The sequence below is a fragment of the Garra rufa genome, chromosome 20 (genome assembly GCF_049309525.1).
Source record: "Garra rufa chromosome 20, GarRuf1.0, whole genome shotgun sequence".
In the NCBI taxonomy this organism is placed as follows: Eukaryota; Metazoa; Chordata; class Actinopteri; order Cypriniformes; family Cyprinidae; genus Garra; species Garra rufa.
Genome location: NC_133380.1, coordinates 12329975 through 12357465, shown reverse-complemented (window position 1 = coordinate 12357465; position 27491 = coordinate 12329975). Strand labels below are relative to the sequence as shown.

The 27491-nt window shown below is 37.8% G+C and overlaps 1 protein-coding gene across 1 annotated transcript in view; it reads left to right on the top strand.

Moving 5' to 3' along the window:
• diaph3 (diaphanous-related formin 3) overlaps positions 1-27491 on the top strand; it is a 491335-nt gene that overhangs the window by 268882 nt on the left and 194962 nt on the right. Inside the window, exon 26 of the mRNA XM_073825458.1 lies at positions 12306-12441. Coding sequence (XP_073681559.1) covers positions 12306-12441 — 136 coding nt within the window. The remainder of the gene's footprint in view (positions 1-12305; positions 12442-27491) is intronic.

Genomic DNA, 27491 nt, shown 5'->3' with positions numbered 1-27491 from the left:
AAACTTTATCGTTATAGTTATCTATAGTGTGAATAAACCTTTGGTCTAAAATGGACCTTTTGGCCTAAAGGAAATTTTTGTTCTATAATGTTCCATCATGTCATTTTCTACAGTGGAAACACATTGACTGGGGCCAGATTGTGCAGTGCATCCAGCGACGGCACCTTGTAAAGGAGTTTGTCACAGAAGTTGATGACTGGTGTTGTACAGTATGTCCAGAGAGAGCACGGCCCAGCAGTTAAAGTTCATCAGTAACGCTTTGTAATGGTGTGTAGGGGGCAGAGAGATGGATAGTGTATTCTGAGGAGTTTCCTCACCTCAGCTGTGTGTGGGATTCTCCCCTTAACCCCTCATCAGTCATTTACACACACATACACGGATGCTGACTATGGCTAACAGCAAAGACTATGTGTGTGTGTGGGTAACTCCCATCCACTCACACTCTCTTTTTCTCTCTCCCTAAACTCTCATCACCTTTATTTTGAGAGTGTGTGTGTATATGCGCATTTATAAGACTTTACGAGTCAGCTCCCTGCTGTTAACTTTTTAAAAGTCCAACTCAGTAATGGAAATTATCATCATTTGCTCACCCTCATGCTGTTACAAATCTGTATGAATACTGTCATTTCTTCCATGGAACCCAAAATAAAAATTTTGTGGAATGTACTAGTAACTAAAAGGGGATAGTTCAACCAAAAATGAAGTTCTGTGAGTAATTACTCACCCTCATGCCGTTCCAAACCAATCTTCGGAACACAACAATATTTTTGAAAAAATCCGACGCACACTGTACACAGTGAGGATGACTTGCAATTTTTTGCCTAACCTTAGTTATTTGAACCAGAATATACAGACAATGGACTAAGAGAGATAGGCATTCTACGTCAGAATGCTGGCTCCTGCGTCAGAAAGCTCTTGAATTTCACCAAAATTATCTTAAAGGAGAACTCCGGTGTGATTTTGACCTAAAGTGTATTGAATCATGATACCGAGTGTGAACGTACCTTGCATATCTCATCTCGGTTTGTGTCCAGCTGTCCGAAATCTGGGGTCAGTTAGCCGATGCTCACAACAGGCTGTCAATGAGAGTCAACAGGGCATCGGAATAGCCATGTAAATAAATCACTGTTTTACGCCATTTACGAGGCACAAAGTAGCTCCACGCCGCCATCCTGAACTTAGTCATGATAAGTCGAGTGTCGAGCACCAAGGAATTTATCAGGTTATCAACGTATCAGGTTGTAGTTTCCTTCGTGCTCGACACTCGACTTATCGTGACTACATTTAAGATGGCGGCGACCGGGCTGTTCCTGGTGGAACATGTCTGTATAAATCTACTTGTAAATAAACTACCGGTGCTTTTTCTGAGTTCTCAATGTCTCGTTTTAAATGTCGGGGCCCTTGGAAGTCTACCAATGAAGTGTGGAGCTACTTTGTGCCTCGTAAATGGCGTAAAACAGTGATTTATTTACATGGCTATTCCGATGCCCTGTTGACTCTCATTGACAGCCTGTTGTGAGCATCGGCTAACTGACCCCAGATTTCGGACAGCAGGACACAAACCGAGATGAGATATGCAAGGTACGTTCACACTCGGTATCATGATTCAATACACTTTAGGTCAATATCACACCGGAGTTCTCCTTTAATTTGTAAGTTGAACAAAGGTTTTATGGGTTTGGAATAGGGATGCACCGATACGAATCGGCCGATCATGCTTGCGCGTTTTGTCAGTAAAGCCGGTTCTGTAATCAGCGGTAAATGCCATCAGGTGCGTGATTTCACGTTGAGCCGTATATACTACACACAGCTGTTGTTTACCGACGAGCTGCGCAAATCAATGTTCATTATCAGTGTGAATGTGCGCAGCTCGTCAGTGAACAACGGCTGTGTGTAGTATATACGGCTCAACGTGAAATCACGCACCTGATGGCATTTACCGCTGATTACAGAACCGGCTTTACTGACAAAACGCGCAAGTGATCGGCCGATACGGATCGGTGCATCCCTAGTTTGGAACGATATAAGGGTGAGGATTTAATGACAGAATTTTCATTTTTAGGTGAAATATCCCTTTAAGAATATAAAAGTAGTTCATACAATATCTGTATGTGAGATACAAAACACAATTTAAGTCATTCAGTGAGAATCTTGGCCTCCAGCGAGCTTTCAACCACTGCAGATTATTGAATCAATGAGTGGAACTTAAGAACTGTATCTAATTTGTAAACAAATCAGACCAATTATTCTGTTTTGTGAATTAGATCAACTGATTAATTGAAAAAAATCTCACTGAGAAGAATTATTGTTTTACTAATCTGCAATGCTACTTCTCTCGTGAACTCCGGAGTGCTAGGACAGTTTATTTTCCTCACACAAAGAGATAGTTCGCCCAAAAATCAAAATGATTTATTTATTTATTTTTGCTTATTCTCACCCTTATGTCTTGCTAAAGCAATAAGACTTTGGCTCATTTTTTGAAACACAAGCTAAGCTATTTTTGATGAAATCTGAGAAATTTCTGTCCATCCATTGAAATTCCAGGTAACCAAAGCTTTGAAGATCCAAAAAGTCATAAAGCGTTGTAAAACAAATCCATATGAATTAAACCATTGTTAATTTTGACAGCAAATTTTGATTTAGTCTTAGTCATAGTCTTTTGACTAAAATGCCGTTTAGATTTAGTCATATTGTAGTCATCTGAATTGTTTTAGTTTTAATCTAGTTTTAGTCGTCTAAATATCTACAGTAGATTTAGTCAGATAAAATCTAATGAGTTGTAAATTGTAATGCATTTATTAAGCAGTTCTCTAAAAATACTCATTGTGTAGGTTTGATATTAAGGTTTTATTATGATAGACAGATTAAACTGATGTGACACAACATGCAAAATTAAATGAAATCACTGCTTATTAAGAAACAAGAATATGGTCGTCTTGTCACTGAAATGCCAGTGGTTATACAGGCTAATTATTTATTCTTTATAACACCTTGTTTACCACATTCTTCATTCTTTTAAGCAGATGTATATTTATTTATATAAATACATTTAGATTAATCTTTATTAGGGCTACTTAAGAGATTCAAGAGCTTCAAGAGCAGTGAGTAATTTTCTGCCTCCTTTTGTTGCTTGATTAACATCAATGCCCCAGACAATAGCAGCTAAATTAGGCTGCTGTCCCTTTAAAACCGAGTGCGCAGATGCACACTACTGATACATGTCCGATATTCTCTTGTTTACGTTCACCTAAGACGTAACCAGGGCTGCGCGATAAATCGCATGCGATTATCATGCGCATCTCGTCGGTTCTGTGATTAGTAGTAAATCTCCATCACGTGCATTCAGATGGAGCGGCGTTTAATACACAGAGCTGTAGATCACTGACAAACTACGCAATATCACGTTTATATTCAATACAATTCATATGTGATTATGAACATGCTTTTGCATAGCTTGTCAGTGATCTATGGCTTTGTGTATTAAACGTTGCTCCATCTGAATGCATCGTCAAATTTATCCATACATCTGCTCTTCTCTTACTCCCAAATATTGACATTTTTGAATGTTTTATGAGACGTGCAGCAAATGTTTGCTAGCTTATGTCCTGCAGGATAGATCAATAGGCTATGATACTGTTCAAATGCACACATCTAACCTCCTAACCACGCAGCAGATTTGTTCTGAACGAATCTCTTCCCAAATCATCCCTCTCTAACATTTTCATCTTGTTTTTATTCACTGACAAAAATGTCAATCAAGTTTCACCATAGTTTTTGGCATTCAAACCTTTTTTTCATTTCATTATCATCTCGTTTTCGTCTGACAAAAATTATTCATCAACTAAATTAACACTGAATTAAACGGTTCAATCCAAGTCCTCTAAAGAGATACGATGATGGTTTATAATGGATTTAATTTAGCCTTTCATTTGCATCTAAACAATGATAGACATGCATACATGGGGCACTTACATATGTTTTGAAGATGAACCAAAGTCATATGGGTTTGGAACGACATGAGAGCGAGTAAATTATGAAGGAAGCCAAATCTGTCAACTGGCTTCAGAAAACTTGGAATATTGTGCACAAGTTTTATAAACTACTTTGATACTTCTAGATGCTTTTTAACTTTGTTTTCCACTGAAGAAAGTCACTCATATAGGTTTAGAACAAAATGAGGGTATGTAAATGGCTGAACTATGCCTTTAAGTAGCATTAATCAAAATAGTCCTTCAGCAGTGTGGCAGGGAAATCCGTCACTGCAGAGGCACATTCATGACACAGTAGCTGGGTCATGCCCCTGTATCTCTGATGCTCTCACAGTCAGCGGCAGCTTTATACACTGTGTGAGATCAACATTACTGGGAGTGACTGGGGCAATGGCTTTGATTCACATTCGATTGAATTCATCAGCGGTGTGCGTACGTTAACAGTGATTGCTATTGATTCAGACTGAAGTTACACCTTTTCAGTATTTATTCAGCATTGTGAGATTTACTTGTATCTCTAGCGGCGCCCTGTACTGTATCCGAAAGAATCAATATCAGCACAATAGTGCATCCTTTAAAGGTCCCATATTGTACACATTTCTGGAGGTTTATTTTAGTTGTTAATGTCCTTAAGAATATATATTTGCGGTATAAGTGCCAAAATCCATCTCAATATATTTTTACAGCTCCTTTTTTAGGTCAAAAACAGGTTGAGTTTGGCCCATCTAATTAATATTCATGAGCCTCTCTTCTGATTGGCCTGTTGTTTTCTGAGTGATGCACAGCCAGGCCAACCACAGTTAACCCAGAGCCATAGAGAGAGCCTAGTCTGCTGATACTCAACAGGATATTTTAGAATGATCATTAATGTTTTTTTTTTCTTTTTCAAACACCGAATGCAGTAAGCCACATAACTGTTGCTTTAGTAAAGCCCCTTTTACAATGCGCGCTGATTCTGGAAAATTACGGGAACGAGCGCTGTGTGAACAAAAGCCAGAACCATAAAGGCAGTGTTGTAGTGATGATGCACGTTATCATGCGACTCTTCACGACGAAAAAATACGTGCAAAGTGGAATGAAGCGGCGATCGGGCAGAGCCAGCTCCTCACTATCAGCGCTGAAGCACAGTTTGTTCAGGTTAGTTTCAGTTTAGTGAAACGTATGAAAATGAACAGCTACTTTAAGCAGGCTGTGTGCAGTTTACTGTGGATTGACTGTTTTGAAACTCATATGGTAGTTACATAGCCCCTAGACCTCAGTTATCATGAAAAAAGCCAGGAAATTTCGAATTTGACAATATGGGACCTTTAAGACCTCGCTGACAATTGAAACTATCATCACTACTCATTAAAAACACACCGGTTTTGCGACCCGTGCCTGTTACAATTCAACCTACAGTATATGTGAATAAATGTAATCATAGTTCTTTAGAAAACATCTGTTTTTAATGCTTTCTTACTTGAGCAAAGTGACCTTTCCACGTACTGTGATAATGAAGTGTGTAAAAGCACATAATAATGTCATTCAATATGGAAACATACATTTCTTCTGTTGTGACGTTTCTCTAAGAGCTCGTTCTCGTCTGCAAGTCGTCTATCATGGTGTTCAGCCAGGGATTAGACCAGCTCTTATGTTATTATTTTCTATTATGCTGCTGAATAGGCATAATGGAACATCCTCAGCCTTCTGCACATTTTCCACAGAGCTGTTATTGAACATCTAATAACTAGTTCACTCAGCGTTCAGGGTAGGCCCATCTGCTCCTGAACGCTGACTCACACCGGAGCTGTCGTACGCCGAGGTGTTGTCAACTTAATCGTTGCGCCTGTTGACAATCTCTTACTCTAAACTGCTATTGATGCTTTACCTGGTGGCCGCTGCACGAGAGGTTGCATTGACTTACCTGTCACATGCAGCTCAGATGAGGCTACCGGTCACAAACGGAGCATGTTAGGTAACACCTCCTTCTGTGTAGTGCTTCTGAAGTGTTGAAACGACATCTGTGCAATTCCGCCGCATCCCATTATAGATGGCTACCGCTGACATCACTTCCTGCGTGGAAAGCCCAGTTGAGCTCAGAAACAAGCTTGAATGTGAATTCTTTAATTGCCTCATTTGCTTTGTCAGTGAAGACTTTGACTATATCAAATTGGATACTTGAGTAGCATCGGAAAGTCAATACCTTCTAGCAAAATGTTTTGAAAAGTGCAGGATTTGAATTTTAACATCATCAGTGATGACTAACAAGTCACAAACAGTGAATTAGAAGTCTAAAAGTGTTGAAGGTAGGGCAGGGTCATTATGAATCCCCCTCTTGTATTAGTGTTGATATTGATGTCCGTGCTACCGAGCGTGAGGTCACGCACCGCTGCCTTTCATTCTCCCCTAATTCTAATGAAAGTGTTTAAAGTGCTCGGTGTGTGCGCGCAGAGTCACAGGGCTGTGGAGAGGAAAGCTGATTTAGCCCACCTTCCATCTCGCTATCCTCTTCCCCTCGTCAGGATTTACTGTGATCGCAGACTGTGGCCGTAATCCGCCGCACGCAATGGGGAATAAGCCTCGTTATCATGTGACTTATACTCTGTCCCGACCCGCCGTCAATAGCCATATTTCCTGCTCATTTAAGGGACCACTGCTGCAACTATGGATCTGTTGGAGATCTGTGAGCTGTGCTGAAAATAGACAGTGGAATGTACTTAAGCCATTCACTTCTTTTTTTTTTTTTTTTTTTTTTTTGCAATCCTCTCTTGGAGCAGGTGAGGAGATGTTATTACAACTATTACATATGATAGTGAAATAAAGGGACACTAACTAATAGAGATATTAGTTATACACAATATGATAATATCGCAATATGAAGTGCACAATACAATATTTATTGAGATATTTAATTAATTAAGACTTGGAAAAACTTTACATTTTAATGTTAAATTATCTCATGCACTTTGAGAACTCAAAATTAAGAGCTCCAACCCATTTTCCTAAGAAAACATAAGTCAGAAAAAAGTCAGTGAATTGACTTGTACCTAAACTTTAAAGGGGACTCAACCCTCTTTTTATTTGTGGTATACTGTTTGTCTAAATTACATTCACACTGGTGTTTTAGAAGTCAACCAAATTCGATTATATTCATATTAACATTAATGAGAGTAATAGCCATATATTGTAAAACAACTGGGCCCGTATTCACAAAACATTTTATCTTAACACTAAGTGTAAGAGTTCTCCTAAATAGCAGTAAAAGTGTACCTAAACCTAATAACAAAGCTGCTGAGACAAACTTTTATTAAGCAATAGAGAGAAGTCTTAAGCTAAGAGTAAGGGCGGGGTTGACCTTGTTGCTATGGATGATGTCAGCATCCCTACTAACTATGCACACAGTGATTGGCTGATAGGGGAGGAGTCTCTGTCAGAGATTTGTTCATAGAAATATTGTAGAGCGCAATGTAATATAAGTTTTTAAACAATGTTGCCACATTCAATTAAAGATTTCAAAATGCAGGCTAAGTGTTACTAATTAAACAAGAATATGTTTAGCTGATTGTCAGCCTTTTACATGTGTGCTTCTCATAAAAAATTAGCTGATATGCATATAAACAGCCTTTTTATTAACAGAATAGAAAATCATGGCTGGTAATAAAATATGAAACTTAAAAGAAAACCAGACTGGATGCAAGAACAGCTGTTACTTCTTGCCCAACTTGTTAATGTAAACAAGGATCTAATCAAATGAAATTTTGGAGTTGGGATAACCTTCAAAACCAAAAAAGTTGCGTGGGAAAACTTATGTGTGCAAATTAGTGTTTCTAAAAAGTTTAAGTTTTGAGGCAGATTGCCAGCAACTGCCATTTTAGGATAGTTGGGATTCGGTCCTAGTGACTTAGGAATCCTCCTTACTACTCCTAACGTTTCACAGATTTAGGAGCTTGTTTAGGCGCTAAAACACTTTGTGAAATACTCGTAGAGCAAAAATTTTGAAGTCTTAAATTTAGGACTGACACGTCCATTATTTTTAAGATTTGTCTAAATCGGCAAGTTATGAGCTACTTTTAGCCTTAAGATGTTTTGTGAATACAGGCCCTGGACTGTAAAATAAATGAGTGTTTCATAGGTATTTTATTTTTGCTTTACACTACAGCATGGAAATTACAAATCATCTTTCCCAATTTCTACATTTTAAAGAGATGTTTTGAATGTGGACTGCAGTAACGTTAAGCATTTAAACTATTAGCTGTCAGCAATTCATACTGCATTTTTAAGCTTTTATTTTGATGGAAATTACAGGAGAGCTTTTATTTCGAAGGAAAACTCATGCTTTAGGGAAAGGCTAACAAAACCACGTCTCACTACAAATTTAGTGAAATGCTGTAATCATCTGCCGTAAAAAATAATGCATAACTGGTGGCTGTTGCGTTCCCAAATGCGTGCTAAACTCACAGCACATGCAATAAACGAGATTACCGCATTCATTCACTGTGAACCAGATCACGAGCTGATCACCTGAATGAAGTGCGGACTTTGCTTTGTTTTCACGCAGTGAAAACAGACTTGATAAAGGGATTAAGCCATATTGCGCTTTCGGTTTTAGTTTGTTTGACAGATAATGTGCCAAAGCATAATGGCCCAAAACACACTTTAAAGTTCTTTCATGTTCTGTTTATATTTTAAAAACTACACTTTTTGCTTCGAAGACCTATCGTTTCATATCGTCATGTGACCATGATAATATCGAGACAGTTTTGCTATTGCGATATCACAATATTGATACTATTGTTACATCCCTAGTTTTTAAGCATTGTGGTTTAAAAACAAAATTTTGACCTGAAATGCAATCAGCAGCAAAAGAGAACGCTATATGTGTGTGCTGTCTGAGAGACTGTTTCTGAATGCTTTCAGAGAAGCGTGTGTACTTGAAGAAGGTGCTCATACAGCGCGGGACTATTGAATGGAGTTTTTCCATTTTCTAGACCTTAAATGGTTAAATACACACTTTTATGTGTAAAAAATGCCCATCTTTGTAAGTATCCTCAGAAACACAGTTATTTGGGTCTTAAGTGAAAGCAAACAGCTGAGAAAGAATACACAAGTAACAGTAAATTGGATCCAGGCAATATATTCCTAAAGTGCCAGCAGCCTAATATTCCTGCTGTCTTTAATTTATGTTAAGCAAACAAAAAAAAAAAAGAGAGAAATTCTCTCACTGCTCTTGACTGAATAATTTTTGTAACTTTAATAAGAATAAGTGTTTTGAAGTATGCAGTGAAATGCAGCATTTCTTATGCATTTGTTTTCATATATCCATTTGCAAATGTGTGAGAAAAGTAAAGTTTTGAACCTAGGATATGTGCACTACTTCTGTAAATACATTTAACTTCTTTAGAATCCAGAAATGCAGTACTCATGCCCTTATTCAAATGATTGAATAATGAATTCAGGTTATTCCTCAGCCGTTTTTATATCTCCATTTGCGTTGAACTCCCTCTCCCCACTCTTTCTCTCCCACTCTTTCTTTTTGCCTTTTTCTCATTAAACCTGTTCGTCTTTTGCCTCTTACACCTTACCTTTTTGTAAGGTGTGCCACTGGCTCTTTTCCGCACACTTAGAAATACATCCATTATCTGGAAAAGGCTTTTAAGGCTGCAGAGAGAAAGAGAGCTGAAGAAAGAGGCATATGAAGTGTTAGGACAAGGTGACTGCTCTAATGATGTTTCTTTCTGATAGCTTGCTCTGATTGCCCGAGTGTTCTTACACCTAGAAAAGTAGCCCTCATCAAACCAAAAGAGGAGTTATAGATTTCTAACAACCCTCTTCAACCACTAATGGTCCAAAAAGAAAAGACAGCCAGCAAGGAGGGGAAATTTTGCTCTGTTCTTGCCCCCCAGATTTTCTCCGAGATGTCTGAAGTGCTCAGAACATTGTCAGAACCTGGGAATAAAATGCCTTAGTTAATGAGAGGTCTCTTACTGACACAATTTACTCCACTTAACACTATTTTCTTCCAGTTTGTCTGTCTGTCTTTCTTTCTTTTTATTTCTTTCTTTCTTTCTTTCTTTCTTTCTTTCTTTCTTTCTTTCTTTCTTTCTTTCTTTCTAATCAGCACATTTACTCCGCTAAAGTAATGTTATTCCGTTAATTAAATAGGTAATATATGGTGCTACTATTTCATTAATTAAATGTATTTATATCTGGCAACTTTTCTGTGAATGTTTTGAACCCAAGAGAGAAAATAAATGATGTTGTAACTGTCAATGATTGAAGACTTTGCTGGGTTGTGTAAGTCTGCTTGAAGAATTTGCTTTACTTGTATAATTTTCCTACTTTTGGGAACTTTAATGATGCAGAATTGCACTTTATATACAATTGTGCAATCAAATATATTATGCAACTAATTATGATTCAAAATTGTTCATTAGATTATGTTTACAAATGTTAACTTGTCAGTTAATGAATTCATATTATTTTTAATCACTTGCTAATATGTAAGGTTGCAAAACCTCTATAATGAGCTCTCTATAAGAGCTCTATAATGACACTGATTTCAGTAGAGTAACAAATAAGGTGAGGTATTTGTTAAAGCAACAACAGAATGACTTGTGAGTGGCCTGCCAGGTGTTTTTTTGCTGTAGGAAATGGCTGTCTTGTCCATATGACTGACACCAAGGACTTTTTGAAGTATCAAGCCATTTTGGCGAAGATTGTGATGCCTTCTGTGTGTAAACTGAAGCTTGGTTATCATCTGACTTTCCAGCAAGACAATGATCCGGAGCGTACATCCAAGTCTACCAATGCTTGGTTCAGGGATGGGTCTTGGAATGTCCTTGAGTGGCCATCTCAGCCCCCGGATTTAAATCCCATTGAAAATCTTTGATGGGATTTGAAACAAGCGGTGGCAGCACAGAAAGCACAAAATGTCAGTGAGCTGGACGCTTTTCACATGAGCAGTGGGCTAAGAGTCCAATAGAGAGGTGTCGGGATCCTCTGAACACTTGCCAGAAGCATTTATTGGAGGTTATAAAGGGTATAGAATGCTCTGCAAATACTTTTTGACTCTTAGGGTTGAATAGTTTTGCACATGGATATTCAACTTGGTTCAAAGTCATTCAAATGTCTATTTATAAACTGTTTACTGATGTTTCATGCCACTTTTATTCACATCACTAGCATGTCTTGTAGGTCAAGGGAGTTAATGGTTTTGATTGCAACTAAAATTCAATTTGATGGACTTCTGAGCTAAAATGCAGAAATATGAACAGTTACAAATTCTGAAAAGGCTGCATGACTTGCACGATGTTGCCAAAAAGTTAATGTTAAAAGGATAGTTCACCCAAAAATGAAAATTCTGTCATTAATTACTCACCCTTGTGTCGTACCAAACCCGTACGACCTTTGTTTATCTTTGAAACACAAATTAAGGTATTTCTGATGAAATCCAAGAGCTTTCTGGCCCAGAAAGATTGTTAAAATAGTCCATGTGACATCAGTGGTTCAAATGTAATTTTGAAGGAAAATTAAAATAATGATTGTTCTGATGTAGAACGTCCATCTCTCTTAGTTCATCGTCTGTATAATCTGGTTCAAATAAGAAAGGCTGGGCAAAACAAATGCTTCGTCAAAATCCATAGACATGTTTACGAAGACTGTTTTATGTACAGTGTCTTCCTCTGCTTGTAAACAAGGCACAGTGCATCCGGGTTCGACATCAGAACGTAGAACATATATGACCCTGGACCACAAAACCAATCATAAGGGTCTTTTTATTTATTTATTGAGATTTATACATCATCTGAAAGCTAAATAATTAAGCTTTCCATTGATGTATGGTTAGGATAAGACAATATTTGGCCGAGATACAACTATTTAAAAAACTTGAAATCTGAGGGAAAATCTGCAAAAAAAATCTAAATGCTGAGACTTTAAAGTTGTCCAAATGAAGTTCTAAGCAATACATATTACTAATAAAAAGTAATTTTTGATATATTTATGGTAGGACATTTCCAAAATATCTTGATGGAACATGATCTTTACTTAATATCCTAATGATTTTTTGCAAAAAAAGAAAAATTGATAGTTTTGACTCATACAATGTATTTTTGGCTATTGCTACAAATATACCTGTGCCACTTAAGAGTTTAAGTTTTGTGGTCCAGGGTCACATAAGTTCAGAATTTTTTACTCAGGTTGTTAAATATAAACATTTGAATGTATAACACCGCACTAAAGAACCTAAAAAACTGAAGTGTCACCACTGAACACTGACTTTCACTTCAGACTTTCCTTGTTTCCTCAATAGCCTGTCTCTGTCTTTTTTCTCTCCAGCAAGCAGTGAAGGAGAACGCAAGGAGAAGAGAGGCGGAGGAAAAGCAGAGGAAAGCGAGGATAGCCAGAGAGAAGGCGGAACGAGAGAAGCAGGAGCGGCAGATGAAGAAGAAGAGACTGCTGGAGGTCAACACAGGTGAGATGTTTATCAGTCACTCGCTGAAAGTTTTCACGAGAGCAAGCTTTAGAAAAATCACCTTTGAAGATGGATGAAACGAGTCCCTGCACACGTTCCTAGGAGCTTGTTTAAAACCGACTGAAGAGAGACACAAGTGAGAGCGTATGTGTGTCCTGTTGTCAATCTGTTACCATGTGAACAGCCCATCGCTGTTATAATACCACACGCATGCTTGATAGAAATTCAACGCTGTGGCTTTGATGATTTTGAGGACGGTGCTTTGTAGCGACTCTCGGCTCTGAATCAGGCCAATCTGCATTTACACACTTCCTATAATGTTTGCACAAGCTATCTGAGCAAGCATCAGCAACGTAATGATACAATGCAATTCATGATGATATTAAAGTTGTGATTGGATTACAAACCGCTTCTGTGCACTCATGAGACACACACATGAAATGAGTTTGCTGTAATATATGTTGCCACGCGTACTTGCCTCCTGCTGTTTGAGAAATGTGTGTTGAGGATGTACACACACACAGCGGGCTCTCAGTGTTCACTGGGATGAGTTTTGTGTCCGTATCAGGTCTCATGCTGAGTCAATACAGCAGAAGAGCAGCCTGCAGTGTGTTCTTCATGAACTAAATACACACAAAACACACATGAGAATATGGAGTGTGGCGTGATGAGTAGTCCGTAGTGAAAGTAGTGTTGGGTTGGCAAGGACTTGGCTAGACCTAAATGAAAACTTTGTGGCAAGAGTAAGGGATGCATGAGTTTTGGCAGTCATATCAGCCAATAAACTCCATTTCAGTGTTGTGGTATCAGCCAGATTCTTATGGAAGCCCTTTTCTGCCACTGAAATAAAAATAAAAAAAGTAATTGCGACTTTTTATCTCACAATTCTGACTTTTTTTCCTCGCGATTGCGAGTCTACATCTTGTAACTCTGACTTTTTTTTTTCTTCAGAATTGCGTCATATAAACTCGCAATTCTGAACTTTTTTTCTCAGAACTGTCAGATATAAACGCACAATTGCAAGTTAATAAGTCAGAATTGCTAGATATAAAGTCAGAATTGTGGGATATAAACTCACCATTGGGAGAAATAAAGTTTTTTTTTTTTTCTCATAAATTGCGACTTTGTATCTCACAAGTTATAAAGTCCAGTTCTGATAAGAAAAAAAAGACTAATATGTTCACAGAACTGCAAGTTTATATCTCACAATTCTGACTTAACTCGAAATTTCGAGTTTATATCACACAATTCTGACTTTATTTCTCAGAATTGTGAGTTTATATGGCACAATTCTGACTTTATAACTCGCAATTGTGAGTTTATATCTTACAATTCTTAGAAAACAGTTAGAATTACGAGTTTGTATAATGTCAGAATTGTTAGATCTCGCAAATCAGAATTTTTTTCCCTCAGAATTGTGAGCAATTGCAAGTTATAAAGTCCAGATCTAAGGAGAAAAAAAGACTGATATGTTGACAATTGCAAGTTTATAATTGTGCAATTGTGACTTTATTTCTCAAAATTGCGAGTTTATATCATGCAATTCTGACTTTATAACTCGCAATTGTGAGTTTATCACGCAATTCTGACTTTATAACTCAAAGTTGTGAGTTTGTATCTCACAATTCTGAGAAAAAAAAGTTAGAATTACGAGTTTGTACGCAATTCACAATTCTGACTTTATTTCTCAGAATTGTGAGTTTATATCTCAATTCTGAGAAAAAAGTTAGAATTACAAGTTTGTATAACGCAATTATGAGAAAAAAAGACAGATATAAACGCATAATTGTGAGTTAAGTTAGAATTGGTAGATATAAAGTCAGAATTGTATGATATAAACTCACAATTGCGATTAAAAAAAGTCAGAATTCTCACAATTCTGACTTTATTTTCTCACAATTGCGAGTTTATGTCATGCAATTCTGGCTTTATTTCTCAGAATTGCGAGTTTATGTTAGCCTGGGTTTCCCCATACTGCCTTGCGCAGCGCGATTTTATTCACGCTGCTAGTCTAGTCTGGAAACCATGGACCTAATTTTCATCTAAGATAGGGAACCAATCACAGAACGGGGAGGGAGCAGCAAGACGATGACGCCTTCTATGCGACTCACCGAAGCAGTTTGTTACTATGGATCCAGCATGGCAGCAGACGCGAAGTTATCTTCCGTGTCTACACCAGACGTGAGCGGCGCAATCCGACGCGACAAATGACATTAGAACCTATTATGCTGTCTACACTGGATGCGGCGCGACACGGCAAATCCCCGACAGTAATCTGCTGCCGCGTTCTATTTATGATATGCTCACACAAAGTTTAAATGATTTGCAACGGTCGCCTTGTTGCGTCCAGTGTAGACAGACTTTAGCTGTTGCGGCGCGGCAACTGTCGCGTCCGGTGTAGACACGGTATAGTGTTCTTCTAAGTAGTTTAGAACGCAAGTTTATTTTGAAAAAACTTTTGGCGTTCGCTCTACATACGTCATCCGGTATAATTGAAACGATTGGTTATGAGCTACGCACAGGCGCATTTGATAGACATTCGTAGCGCCCAATAAACGGCTCTGGGCATTCGTAAACCACGCCTCAAATACGAGAAAATGAACATGTGGTTCCTAGACCACGAATCATGACGAAGTCATTACGTGGTCTGGCGTTAGCCAGGCTAAGTTTATGTCATGCAATTCTGACTTTATTTCTCAGAATTGCGAGTTTATGTTAGCCTGGGTTTCCCCATACTGCCTTGCGCAGCGCGATTTTATTCACGCTGCTAGTCTAGTCTGGAAACCATGGACCTAATTTTCATCTAAGATAGGGAACCAATCACAGAACGGGGAGGGAGCAGCAAGACGATGACGCCTTCTATGCGACTCACCGAAGCAGTTTGTTACTATGGATCCAGCATGGCAGCAGACGCGAAGTTATCTTCCGTGTCTACACCAGACGTGAGCGGCGCAATCCGACGCGACAAATGACATTAGAACCTATTATGCTGTCTACACTGGATGCGGCGCGACACGGCAAATCCCCGACAGTAATCTGCTGCCGCGTTCTATTTATGATATGCTCACACAAAGTTTAAATGATTTGCAACGGTCGCCTTGTTGCGTCCAGTGTAGACAGACTTTAGCTGTTGCGGCGCGGCAACTGTCGCGTCCGGTGTAGACACGGTATAGTGTTCTTCTAAGTAGTTTAGAACGCAAGTTTATTTTGAAAAAACTTTTGGCGTTCGCTCTACATACGTCATCCGGTATAATTGAAACGATTGGTTATGAGCTACGCACAGGCGCATTTGATAGACATTCGTAGCGCCCAATAAACGGCTCTGGGCATTCGTAAACCACGCCTCAAATACGAGAAAATGAACATGTGGTTCCTAGACCACGAATCATGACGAAGTCATAACGTGGTCTGGCGTTAGCCAGGCTAAGTTTATGTCATGCAATTCTGACTTTCTAACTTGCAATTGCGAGTTTATATCGCGCAAGTGTGACTTTATTTCTCAGAATTGCGAGTTTATATCATGTAATTCAGACTTTATTTCTTGACTTTATTTCTCAGAATTGCGAGTTTATATCATGCAATTCTGACTTTCTAACTTGCAATTGCGAGTTTATATCGCGCAAGTGTGACTTTATTTCTCAGAATTGCGAGTTTATATCATGCAATTCTGACTTTATAACTCGAGATATAAACACACAATTCTGACTTTTTTCTCGCAATTGCGAGTTTATGTCTTGCAATTCTGAAAAAAAAATATATCACGCAATTCTGAGAAAAAAAAAAGTCAGAATTGTGAGAAGTCGCAAAAACATTATTACAATTATTACAATAACGTAATATTTTTCATTCAGTGGCGGAAACTGGAACAGTGATAGATACTTGGCCTATATATTTTTAAATAGAATAAAAAATAAGGTAACATGAAAAAATAAAACCCATAAAATTGATTTCTTTTCTTTTTTTAATTGATGGCAAACAGGAATTGCTATAAATAAATACCATCGTTTTCCACTGTTCTGCAGACTTTTAATGTTAATATTTTAAAGTGACTCACAAATTGTAGATTGACATCTAAGATCGGCCAATATACAGTACATTGACTTTTGGCTTTAAAATATCAATAATCCCCCAAATGAAACCTGCAAATCACAGCGATCAGTAAGGCCAGTGCTTCAAAAGGTCAGTGGGTCAAAACTGGAATCGTTTTAACTTTAAACAGCACTTTTAACGCTTGAAGCTTCACTCCATAGAAGTCAGTCCATTGACAGAGCATTAATGTGAGACACGTAAAAATGTTTTTGTATGAATATTACGAGATTCATTTGACACGTTTGTGTGATGGTGGGCAATATCAGATTTTTTTATATCTGTTTAAAAGCATAATTCTCAGTAGAGTTGAAGAAGTCAAGGTTTTTTAAAGGACAGCCACTGAAGCTTATCTGATTCGGCTTGGTTTTGTTTCATTCAGTTTCTCTCTCTCTGTCTTTTTTTACTCTCTTGAAGGACTGCTGTCCTTCACTTTCATTTAAAACAAATCTCAGTGTTTAAGTCTCTAGAGCAGGTCTCTAATAAACCTTTTTAGGTTAATGTAGATTTCATTAGACGTCTCATGACACAGTCGTTCAGAACCAAAGTGCTTCTGTTTTAGCTTGATGAGTCTCTTGTATAAGGGTTTACTGACAACATGTCACCGCTGTCTTTGCTCAACAGGGGGCACTACACACTGTCTGGGCAGTCAGCGTCTGACTTATTACATTTGGATGAGACAGAGACAGAGTTTCAACCCTCTGCTTAACTCACTTGCTTCTCTGATTATATCCTCCGAAAAGACTTTCCTCTTTGTCTTAGACTTGAATAGTCTCAAATAGTCTCTCCATTGTAATGTTATGCATCTCTGAGCACAAATCTGTCTGAAATGAAGAAGGTTTCTTCTCTGTTTGGGTCCAAGTACACTTCATTCAGCTACAGAGTGCATTGTATTTCTTTATTTTGCTTCTTTTGAGATTCCTCTCTTGTCATTTTAAACTTCACTGAAGTTTTAGTGAAAGAAAGTTTCTAGTCCGGAAATATCTTTAGCATAGATGAGTTCTTGTTTATGCGCATATTAGTCACTTCAGATTTCGTACTTTTCATCAGATAATTTATATTTCATCTTTGAGGTTTTTTTTTTTTTATAAAAGATTACAATTGTTTCTTGAGCAGCAAATCAGCATGTTAAAATGATTTCTGAAGGATCATGTGTCACTGCAGACTGGACTAATGGCTCCTGAAAAATTAACTTTGTCATCACAGGAATATATTACATTTTAAAATATGTTAAATGTGACCCTGGACCACAAAACCAGTCTTAAGTCGCTGGGGTATATTTGTAGCTATACCAAAAATACATGGTATGGGTCAAAATTATTGATTTTTCTTTTATGCCAAAAATCATTAAGAAATTAAGTAAAGATCATGTTCCATGAAGATTTTTTGTAAAATTCCTACTATAAATATATCAAAATGTAATTTTGATTAGTAATATGTATTGTTAAGAACTTAATTTTGAAAACTTTAAAGGTGATTTTCTCAGTATTTTGATTTTTTTGCACCCTCAGATTCCAGATTTTCAAATAGATGTATCTCAGCCAAATATTGTCCTATCCTAACAAACCATATGTCAATAAAAAGCGTATTTATTGAGCTTTCATATGATGTATACATCTCAGTTTTGTAAAATTTAACCTTATGACTGGTTTTGTGGTCCAGGGTCACAAATAGTTAGTTAATAATAGCAGTTATTTTAAATGAAATAATATTTCACAATATTTACTGATTGTTTGCTTGTTTATTTATTTACAGTTGAAGTCAAAAGTTTACATACACCTTGCAGAATCTGTGAAATGTTCATTATTTTACCGAAATAAGATGGATCATACAAAATTCTAATGTTATGTTTTATTTAGTACTGACCTGAATAAAATGGTCCACATTAGAAAATAATAGTTGAATTTATTTACCCCGTTCAAAAGTACATACACTTGATTCTTAATTCTTTGTTGTTACCTGAATGATCCACAGCTGTGTGTGTGTTTTTATTTTGTGTGTGATAGTTGTTCATGAGTCCCTTGTTTGTCCTAAACAGTTAAACTGCCCACTGTTCTTTAGAAAAATCCTTCAGGTCCCACAAATTCTTTGTTTTTGTTTTTTTCAGCATTTTTGTGTATTTGAACCCTTTCCAACAATGACTGTATGATTTTGAGATCCATCTTTTCACACTCAGAACAACTGAGGGACTCATATGCAACTATTACAGAAGGTTCAAATTCTCACTGATGCTCCAGAAGGAAATACAATGCATTAAGAGCCAGGGGTGTAAACTTTTGAACAGAATGAAGATGTGTACATTTTTCCCTTTTTTTGCATTGTGTTTCCTTCTGGAGTGTCAGTGAGCGTTTTAACCTTCTGTAATAGTTGCATATGAGTCCCTCAGTTGTCCTCAGTGTGAAAAGATGGATGTGAAATATCTTAATCAGGTCAGTACTAAATAAAAAATAACATACATTTTGTATTTAACCACTTTTATTTTGGTAAAATAATTAACATTTTGTATTTTGATATTTTTTATTTGCCATTCTTTTTCTGTTTAGTTGCAAATCTTAAAAAAAAAATTAAATGTTCAGTTTCTTTTTCTTTTTCCCTAAGCTATATTGCCCAGCCTCATTTCTAAAGTATCCTGGGGGTACTGCCTCCCCTATTTGTGTCTGCTCTCTCTATCTCTCTTTTCTCATCCTTTCATCATCAATCAAACACCAGCAGTGTCCTCCTACAAGGACTGACTCCTCCACGCCAGAGCATGCAGGCTCTTATAGTGTAGGACCAATCTCTCTCTCTCTGTCTCTTTCTCTCTCCGTCTTCCCGCTTGCGCTCCAGGTTGAGTGGCTGAGCCTCAGGTGGAGGAGTGTGTGCTGATTCGGATAGAAAAAGAGAGCGATACATGAGGTGGAGAGCGTGTAAATGAGCGAGTTAGTGTATGTGTGTTGAGCAGGCTCTGGCAGTCTCCCAACTGGTCTGAGTGTGTATAAACGTGGCTCTTTCAGGAGGCCTCAGGTGTCTCTTCAGCTAATACCGCTTCCTGTCCAGTCAACCAGTGTGATTGCTCTCTCTTGTCCACAGATGCTGAGCCTCAGAGCAGCCGCTCTTGCCCTGCAGCTCCCCAGTGCGTGCTAATCGGTGTTATCGTAAAAATTAGCTCGGGATAGTCCAGAGCCAAAGAAGTGCAGACTTTTTTACTCTTGCTCTGCTTGCTGTAATAGTCAGTGCTTTTGATCAGGCAGCCACTCAGACGGCTAACTGCTGCCTGCCATATGTAATTGCATCAGTGTGCCTTTTCCCTCAGTGTTTTGTTATTGCGGCCCTGTTGTCGTAAACGCCATCACTTACTCTGAGACTTCAAGTCTGGTCTTTCTCGTCAGTGCGACGTGTGCAGCAAACAAATGTACACACCTAGCGGTCATGTCTTTTTCCCATCTTACTCATTTTGTCGCACGCGTTATGCTGATCTCGTTTGCCCTTCAGTCTAGTTAGCATGTGTGTGTTCATGAAGTCATTGTTTAGTGCCTGAGTGGTTAAGTTTATATTGGCTCTCTTAGCAGCATGAAAAACACAGCTGCTGTTAGGTTCTAGAATAAATTACACAAAGTGAGTAACATGACAATACTGGAGTGTGTCAGTGAACACATTATAATCACTGAAGCTGTTACTGATTGCAGGTTTAGACAGTTTCAGTACAGTTCAGTGCAAGCTCCTGTTGTAAACAAAGCTCTTTACACTACAGTACACGGTTGTTTTCTTCAACTTTAAGCACTTTTTACACTAGAATTCTGAAGTTTATTGTTGGTTAGATTTTTCTATTCTTTTCTTTTCATGTTTTTGAAAGAAGACTCTATTACTGAGTCCAAATCACATGACAAAAATTTTAGTTGGTATTGTAATCCATTACAATATAATCAGACTAGCTTTGAATTACTTTTGACCTAACTCGTTTATCACATTGATTTCAATAGGATAATCTTGTACCATATTGACACAAAAATGAAAAGAGAAAGTAAGTATATTCTATTTGTTGTTATTAACAACATAAATTGCATTAAACATTAGATTAAGTCAAGGTTTCACAAACTAGTGTTTGTGAAGGAACTCCAGGGGGTTTATGAGTTGAATGAAAAGCGTATAATTAATTAAATCATAAAAAATGATAAATCAAAATAAATCATTTTAAAATCAATTAAAATAATATAGTAATATTTTATTTGTTTGCCTAAATGTTATGTAACCGTAGCCAACATCAGAAAACTAATAATGAACATGCAAATGCGCAGATCACAAATCATTTGATTTAGATCAGGATTTCGGAACAGGTTTGTGAATCTTTCGCTTCAAATTGGAACTTTGGAGTGCAGATCACAAAACATTTAGTTTAGAATGGAATTTCGGAGCGGGTTCGTGAATCTTTTGTTTCAAATTGGAACTTCCGAGAGTGGATTGTAGATTAATTGATTTAGATCGGAATTTCATAGTGGAATCGTGAATCTTTTGCTTCAGATTGGAACTTTGGAGTGCAGATCACAAAACATTTGGTTTAGAATGGGATTTCAGAGCGGGTTCGTGAATCTTTTGCTTCAGATTGGAACTTCCGAGAGCGGATTGTAGATTATTTGATTTAGATTGGGATTTCGGAGTGGAATCGTTAATCTTTTGCTTCAGATTGGAACTTTGGAGTGCAGATCACAAAACATTTGGTTTAGAGTGGGATTTCGGAGCAGGTTCGTGAATCTTTTGCTTCAGATTGGAACTTCCGAGAGCGGATTGTAGATTTATTTGACTTAGATTGTGATTTCGGAGTGGAATTGTGAATCTTTTGCTTCAGATTGGAACTTCCGAGAGCGGATTGTAGATTATTTGATTTAGATCGGGATTTCGGAGTGGAATCATGAATCTTTTGCTTCAGATTGGAACTTTGGAGTGCAGATCACAAAACATTTGGTTTAGAATGGGATTTCAGAGTGGGTTCGTGAATCTTTTGCTTCAGATTAGAACTTCCGAGAGCGGATTGTAGATTTATTTGATTTAGATTGTGATTTCGGAGTGGAATTGTGAATCTTTTGCTTCAGATTGGAACTTCCGAGAGCGGATTGTAGATTATTTGATTTAGATCGGGATTTCGGAGTGGAATCGTGAATCTTTTGCTTCAGATTGGAACTTTGGAGTCCAGATCACAAAACATTTGGTTTAGAATTGGATTTCAGAGCGGGTTCGTGAATCTTTTGCTTCAGATTGGAACTTCCGAGAGCGGATTGTAGATTATTTGATTTAGATCATTATTTCGGAGTGGAATTGTGAATCGTTTGCTTCAGATTGGAACTTTGGAGTGCAGATCACAAAACATTTGGTTTAGAATGGGATTTCAGAGCGGGTTCGTGAATCTTTTGCTTCAGATTGGAACTTCCGACAGCGGATTGTAGATTATTTGATTTATATCGGGATTTCGGAGTGGAATCGTGAATCTTTTGCTTCAGATTGCAACTTTGGAGTCCAGATCACAAAACATTTGGTTTAGAGTGGGATTTAGGAGCGGGTTCGTGAATCTTTTGCTTCAGATTGGAACTTCCGAGAGCGGATTGTAGATTATTTGATTTAGATCGGGATTTCGGAGTGGAATCGTGAATCTTTTGCTTCAGATTGGAACTTTGGAGTCCAGATCACAAAACATTTGGTTTAGAATGGGATTTCAGAGCGGGTTCGTGAATCTTTTGCTTCAGATTAGAACTTCCGAGAGCGGATTGTAGATTTATTTGATTTAGATTGTGATTTCGGAGTGGAATTGTGAATCTTTTGCTTCAGAATGGAACTTTGGAGTCCAGATCACAAAACATTTGGTTTAGAATGGGATTTCGGAGCAGGTTCGTGAACCTTTTGCTTCAGATTGGAACTTCCGAGAGCGGATTGTAGATTATTTGATTTAGATCGGGATTTCGGAGTGGAATCGTGAATCTTTTGCTTCAGATTGGAACTCTGGAGTGCAATTTACTTAATTCAGACTGGGATTTTGGAGTGGGTTCGTGAATCTTTTTTCAGAATTTGAAAGATAAGACTTTTTTTTGTTAAGTCAGATCTCTGATTGAAGTCCTTGAAAGTAAAAAAGTAGTGCTTGAAAAGTCCTTGAAAGTCCTGGAATTTAATTTGGCAGGTTCTGTACGAACACTGATGTAATATTAATTATTTTGTGTATAAATTGCATTCTAGCTAGAAATAAGGCATAGCAATGCAAATGAGTCAGCCATTTTATTCCAAGAATGTAATTTCCTCCACAGAATGCAACTTAACACATGATTTTGACATGTGATGGAATTTGTTAGGCTGAGAATTTTAGAAAAAAGACTGTTCTGTGATGTATATTTGGGCACACACAAAAAAGCTTACTTAAAGCATTTATGTATAATGCCTTTTAAAGGGTTATTAAAGTGCATAATGCATTAGATTTATTCATAGTATGTGTGTGCAATAAGTAATTTCTTGTCGTAAATAGTTGTATCCGAGTTTAAAATCCATAGTGTAACAATGAAGTGTTATAATGCATTAACTGTGGCTACAACTATTCATGAGATGCACAATGCATTAAAAGGTGCATTACAAGCCATAATTAATGCATTAAAACTACTTTTATAATGCAATATACATAAAGGCTTTAATTAAAGTATTGGCAAAAAAGTTCTGTATTTTCAAAAGTGCTTACAGTCAGGGCTGTAGTACTCGAGTCCGGTCTTGGACTCGAGTCCGGTCTCGAGACCGTTTTTTTATGGTCTCGGACCTGTCTCGGACTCGCTGGTATTCAGACACGGACTTGTCTCGGTCTCGGCCACTGGTCTTGCCAAATATGGCTTTTGGTCTCGACCGAGTCCAGGTGTCTTTATTATGTTCCCAGTAAGCACACATTTTAAACTGTTTATAATTTTAATTTTTTTCATTTCACCCGCCCGAATTTAATTAAAATATTATTTTTCGTCACGTCATCTGCCCGAACGACCCATCACTACCAATAACCAATCACAAAAACAAAAAAACAAAACAAAAAAGTAATAACCAATCACACACTAGATTATATTTGCACAGCACGCTCTGCATCTGCGTGCCCTGCTAACGTTAATTTTCATTGATTCACACACACTCTAACATGACATAAGCGGTGCAATTTACACTATTGACTTCTAAGGATTTTGATAAGAAACCACAAGAAACAGGTGAATAAAGGCTGACAATCAATGTTTAATGTTCAGATGTTATTATTTCAAGACATGTAAAGCATTTTGGCTGGCTTATGTGTGTCGTGTTCTATGAGAGCTGTGTGTGGAGGGACGGGAATGTTTTTCTGAATGTCTATATGTGTTTCATTTATTTGTCCACGTTGTTTTGAACTACTGTACCGCTGTGTGTTGCGATCAGGACCGTTCAAAGCATCGTCGCGATATGTTCATTGTCAAACTCCAAAATTAGACCATTTTTATTTTTTTTTAAAAACGTCATTACTTCATTTGAAAAAGTTAACACATGTATTTTAGTTTGTTGTGTATATTTTTTTCATTTGATCAGATAACATTTTAAGCTGTCATATGGTCGTGTTACAACGTGCCCCTCAGATGTTACAATGTACCCCATCTATGGGGCATGTTGTCACGTTTCACTTCCTTTCTTTTGAGGTAAATAACGAAAAACGTATACACTGTAAATATGAAACAAAGCGATATATTTGTACTAGACAAATGTGAAAATAATGTGGATAAAAATTGTACTCTGAACCCCAAGTGGATTTACATAAACCGCGAAATTCAAAAAGTGTTAGGTTGTGCCCCGCTCTCCCCTACTGGTCACTTCTTTTCTACACTACTGTACATCTGCAGTGAAGCTATATTGTAATAGGCTTCATGCCCAACAGGCTTCCGTTTTCTGCTAAACAGGTCTCGTTGCTTCCGGTTCACGCGTTTTGCATATCCCTCTTTAAATGTGAACATGATTTACTCAAGATTCATTCAAAGTAGACACTAAAAATGATCATAACCAATGTCCATCACATATGTGGATTGATATATAAAAGTTTTAAATTTTTATTCTTTTCACTAACATTTATATATAAATATCGAATGAAACGTCCACAATAAACAGCTGGCTTGTTTAACTGATTACCTTAAAAGTCCGTCGATATCGCCATTATTTATTACGGCTATTAACACGTTCTCCGACAAGCGGAAGCAATGAGACCTGTTTTCCGGGGTTGGTCATGTGACGTTCGGCATAAAGCCTATTTAGTTGCTTAAATGCTCAGTACTAGTACCGAGCATTGGTAATAGTAGTGGGTTGGTGTTTGTATATCAGTTCTAACACTGCTATTATGAGGTATCACCATATGTCATCATTCTGTTTTCTTTAGATTAATAGATTATATGATATCAAGGGGAATGTCTATACTTAAAAATCATGGGTGTTGTTACCCAGTCATTCATATTATCACAGCAATATTATGATTAAAGGTCATAGTTTGGATATAAACACTGATGTGATGTCTATGGTAGAAATTAAAACAGAGCACGTCATCTTTTGAAAGTAATTGGCGCTTCAAATAATGTTTGTGTCGATTGCATTGTTTCGCCACTAGATGGAAACAACTGTTAAAAAATGTATTTGTCAACGAATAGAGATTGATTCAAAAATGCAGATTCATCCAGTGATGTTTTTGTGAGCATGTCATTTATTCATTCAAACCACTTTTTCATAAATGTAATATAAAAAATCGGTGTGTTAAACATATTCTATTTTAAATATAAATATTATGTATTAAATTATTAAGAATTCATTAAAATGAATTAAACACTTTTAAATAGACTGAAGCAATTAATATTTTGTCTCACATTATTTTGCTTAGTTTAGAATTGTGAGGAAATTGTGATCTCTATTTAATCTCAAAAAAACTAAAACTGAAACTAAACTATATAAAAACTAAATAGAAATGTGTTCACAAAATAGAAACTAAACTAAAACTAAAAAAAATGTTAATGAAACTAATAAAAACTAAACTAAATTTTACTGAAAATTTGAAAACTATACCAAAATAAAACAAATTTTAAAAAGCTAAACTAATTTAACCTCGGCTTCAACACTAGTCTGTTTTTTTTTTCTCCGGTCTCGACTTGGTATCGGTCTTGGTCTCGACTTGGTCTTGGTCTTGACATGGTCTGTCTTGGTCTTGGTCTTGGTCTTGGTCTTGTCTTGGTCTCGATCCCTTCTGGTCTTGGTAGTGTCTTGGTCTCGGTTTAGGCGGTCTTGACTACAAGTCTAGTTGTGACACTGTTTTTGCTTTTAGATCAACAAATAATAACCCAAAATGATTGTCTTGATGATGTCATGCATACGGCTTTTTTTCCTGTCCTGGACTCGGTCTTGACTCGGACTCGAACTTTTTTGGACTCGGTCTTGTCTTGGACTCGAACCTCTTTGGACTCGGTCTTGACTTGGACTCGACTAGTCCTGGTCTTGGACTTGTCTTGGACTCGACAAAGGTGGTCTTGACTACAGCCCTACTTACAGTAGACTGATTGATTGACTGATTACAACCATTACCAGGTGCAAAAAGAAAGCATGTTGCACATAGAATATTTAAGAGTAGTTCCAAAAGGAATGTTGTTACCAATTAGTTTGTTGCTGCAGTTATTTTTTGATGAATTGTTCAGCCCTAAATGGCAAGGAAAATAGTGTTTTTTAGCACTCGTCCTGGCTCAGGTGCAGCAGGAGCCGCAGACTGAGGGGCGACATCAAAGAGCTTCTCAGAGAATGTCGCCTTCAAAGAGAGACCATCCTCTGCTTCCTCTCCCCCCGTCTGCTTTCTATCACAAATCTCTTTCACACCAATTAGTTTCTAATCATGTTCCTCTTTATCTCTCTTTTCTTTCCTGCACTCAGAGCTCTGATGTGACACACGCGTGTGCCGGCAGCGAGTGTGTGTGCGTGGATCGAGTGTTTGTATGTGCGCGCGTGCAGCTCTTTAACACACGGGGCTGCACTAAGCGCAGTGTGTGCACTGCTTTGAAAAAGAACGAGCGGCTGGTTTTTATTCAAAAATAATAACAATTCTCCCTCTCTCTCTTTATCTCTCACTCACAGTTTTTGATGATGTCTGTCTCCCGTCTGAAGTCAGACAGCACAAATAGGCTCTTTTGTGTTTCCAGGTTACCGTTGCCACTTCTCCTGTTCGTCTCCACGGAGACTGTCAATTAAAGCGCCGTGGTAATCCGAACCGCCCCGGTGAAAGAGGCGACGCTCTGTACGTGTTAGGGTTAGCGTAAGCGGGCCGCTCTTTGGTGGGTGGTAGGATGTGAGACGGAGAGAAAAAATATAATAAATTGGTTTGGCACTGTTAGCAGGAGAGGAAGCTGTGCACTAGTTTCCTCTGAAATGTTTTGGAGCCACACACACACTGAGAGAGAGCGATGATTCAAGACCAGACTGGAGGAGTAGAGGGAACTACATGAACATGTTTTTAGAGAGAGGGGAGGGTCTCTGTGCTTGTTGAAAGCAACAGACCAGACATCTAACAGAATTAGGCCACATATCCACAGACACGGAGCAAACACAGTCGCCCGTGCTCTTCCTAATTCCAGCAAGCGCAGTAAAAGCCCAGCGTTCCGGCTACTCTGTCCCAGATATCGTCTTTTCCTCCAGGAGGAAGCCACAGGGGGGCTCCCAGCTCCCTGGAGCTCAGAAACGAGCTGATGAAACCGACTCTGAACCCTGCAGCCTATGGAAAAGAGTGTATACTTAAACAGACATATGCGGTGAAAGCTAAGCGAAAGATTTAAAAAGGAATCAAGCCTCACAAAGAGACTAGAATTTAACAGGCCTTCGAAGAATTTCACTCAGCATGTGAGCAGCTATGAGTAATTTATCTCCACACCGAACGGGGAAAAAAAACTGCTCAACCTCCACTTTCATAACCATTATTATAAAGCTATATGAGAAAGAGA